Genomic DNA, 2,439 nt, shown 5'->3' with positions numbered 1-2,439 from the left:
TTGAACCATTTGATGTTTGGGGCTTTGATTATATGGGACCTTTTCCATCCTCTAATGGGTATACACAGTTTTTGGTTGCTGTTAATTATGTCACTAAGTGGGTAGACGCTATTCCAACTAGTATTGCTGATCACAACACCTCCATTAAATTTTTTAAAGAAGTTATTTTCCCAAGGTTTGGAGTCCCTAGATATTGAATGACTGATGGTGGTTCACATTTTATTCATGGTGCTTTCCGAAAATTGCTTGCTAAATATGATGTCAACCATAGAATTGCATCCCCTTATCACCCTCAATCTAGTGGACAAGTTGAACTTAGCAATAGAGAAATAAAGTTAATACTGCAAAAGACTGTCAATGGGTCTCGAAAGAATTGGTCTAAGAAATTAGATGGTGCACTTTGGGCTTACATAATAGCTTATAAAAATCCTATGGGAATGTCTCCATATAAAATGGTTTACGGGAAAGCTTGTCATTTGCCTCTTGAGTTAGAACATAAAGCATATTGGGCAATTAAAGAACTCAATTATGACTTCAAACTTGCCGGTGAAAAGAGGTTATTTGATATTAGCTCTTTAGATGAATGAAAATCGAAGCCTATGAAAATGCCAAATTGTTCAAAGAAAAAAAATTAAAAGATGGCATGACAAAATAATCCAAAAGCGGGAATTCAAAGTGGGTGAGTATGTATTATTGTACAATTCTTGTTTTAGATTTTTTTGTAGGAGAACTTCTCTCCAAGTGCGAAGGACCATATATCATTGAAGAAGTTTATCGTTCTGGAGCTATTAAGATCAATAATGCCGAAGACACTAGCCTGAAGGTGGTCAATGGACAAAGAATTAAGCACTATATCTCAGGTACACCTATTAATGTTGAAACTAACATTGTTCAGACTATGACACCAGAGAAATACATAAAAGAGACCTTCCAGAACACTCTAGAACCGTGAAAAGGAAGAAGTACGTGATACGGTAAGTAAATTTACTCCAAAAATTCCTCAAAAATATTTCCTGTCAGTTTTGGAATATTAGGAAAAAAAGAAACACACGGGAAGGCAGTCCAGGTGCACATTAGGTGGCGTGCCCTGGTGGGTAGTGGGCCCCTCGGGAACCTTCCCGACCCCGTTTTCCTATGGTATACTTGTTTCCCAAGATAAAAATTATTTATATATACCCCCAGACGATTTGACCACCGCATCGCGGAAATATCCTATGTTCTTGTTTCATGCCGTTTTTTCTGTCAGATCTAGATCGCCATGGCTTCACCAAGCTCTTCGAAGGATAAATTCTATGAGAAGGTCATCAACCCCTACCTACCGGAGGTGATGAAGCAGCACCCTCAACCCATTGAGATGCGTGAGGGGGTGCTCCACATCCGGGATGTTCAAGGGCCCAAGAAGACGGGAAGCGTGGAGGCCAGGCTCGAGGCAGTGGCGCAGGAGATCTTCAAGTGCCAATGGATGGTGGAGCATGCACTTAGTGCCAACAACTCCATGATCACGGAATTCACCCGTGATCACAAGGTGGATGTCCAGTCTATGAAGAACATCATTTTCCACTTGAAGGAACAAATCAATTATCTTCAAGGCCAAATTTATGATCTCCAAAATCAAAATTTTGAGTAAGAAGCAAGGTTCAATGGTATGAGTTTAGCTGCAAGTTTCAGAACTCAGGAGACTCGCGCATCCTCTTATGATGTTGAACCTATGCCATGGAAGCCGGAAGACAAGCCTACCACTTCTTCATCACCAAAGAAGGAGACTTGAGTACACGGGTATGGGCACTCCCCTTGGCTTTCGCCAAGCTTGGGGGAGATGCCCGGTATCGTATTGCCATCACTTTCATTATCTTTACCTATCTTAGTTCAGTCCTTAGTTATTTCATGATTTAGTTGAATAAAAGTTTAGTATGATCTATTTTCGAGTGCTAGTTTCATGATCTATCTATGGAATCGAGTGAGAGTTATATAATAAAGATTAGTTTGAGTTTTTTGTTTCTTTACTTTTTGTTTCAATCAAAATAAAGGAAATAAGGAAAAAGATCATATGCTAATCTTATGGAAAGTAATGACATCACGTAAGGAAAAGTATAAGTGGTAAAATCTATTGAAAGTTGACAAACATAGCATTGGTCAATGATGCAATTCATTAAAGAATTAATAAGGGAAGAGAAGATTCACATGCAAATATACCATCTTGGACATCTTTTATGATTGTGAGCCCCCATCAAATATTCAATGTCAAATTGTGGATGTTGGAAAAGGAAGACAACGTAATGATTTATGTTTGTTCATATTCACAAAGAAGTTATATTTTCATAGATCCTCCAACATGTGGTGCTTGCCCAGTATCTTTGCTAGCCAAAAATCCGTACCAAGTAGAGATACTACTTGCGCATCTTAAACCCACTTTCATGTTATGAGAGTCCACCATACCTA

The 2,439-nt window shown here is 38.7% G+C and overlaps 1 protein-coding gene across 1 annotated transcript; it reads left to right on the top strand.

The window, feature by feature from the left end:
• Window positions 1–1,258: 1,258 nt before the first annotated feature.
• Window positions 1,259–1,627, top strand: LOC109780653 (uncharacterized). Its single transcript, XM_020339231.1, has one exon. The coding sequence runs from the start codon at window positions 1,259–1,261 to the stop codon at window positions 1,625–1,627; it is 369 nt and encodes a 122-aa protein (XP_020194820.1).
• Window positions 1,628–2,439: the final 812 nt, after the last annotated feature.

The sequence above is a fragment of the Aegilops tauschii genome, chromosome 5 (genome assembly GCF_002575655.3).
Source record: "Aegilops tauschii subsp. strangulata cultivar AL8/78 chromosome 5, Aet v6.0, whole genome shotgun sequence".
NCBI classification, from domain to species: Eukaryota; Viridiplantae; Streptophyta; class Magnoliopsida; order Poales; family Poaceae; genus Aegilops; species Aegilops tauschii.
The sequence above is the reverse complement of the archived record's forward strand: the minus strand, read 5'-3'. Positions and strand labels throughout refer to the sequence as shown.

Bases quoted from the DNA above. Each gene is read 5' to 3' on its own strand.
- LOC109780653 (XM_020339231.1), top strand. From the start codon at position 1,259: ATGGCTTCACCAAGCTCTTCGAAGGATAAATTCTATGAGAAGGTCATC.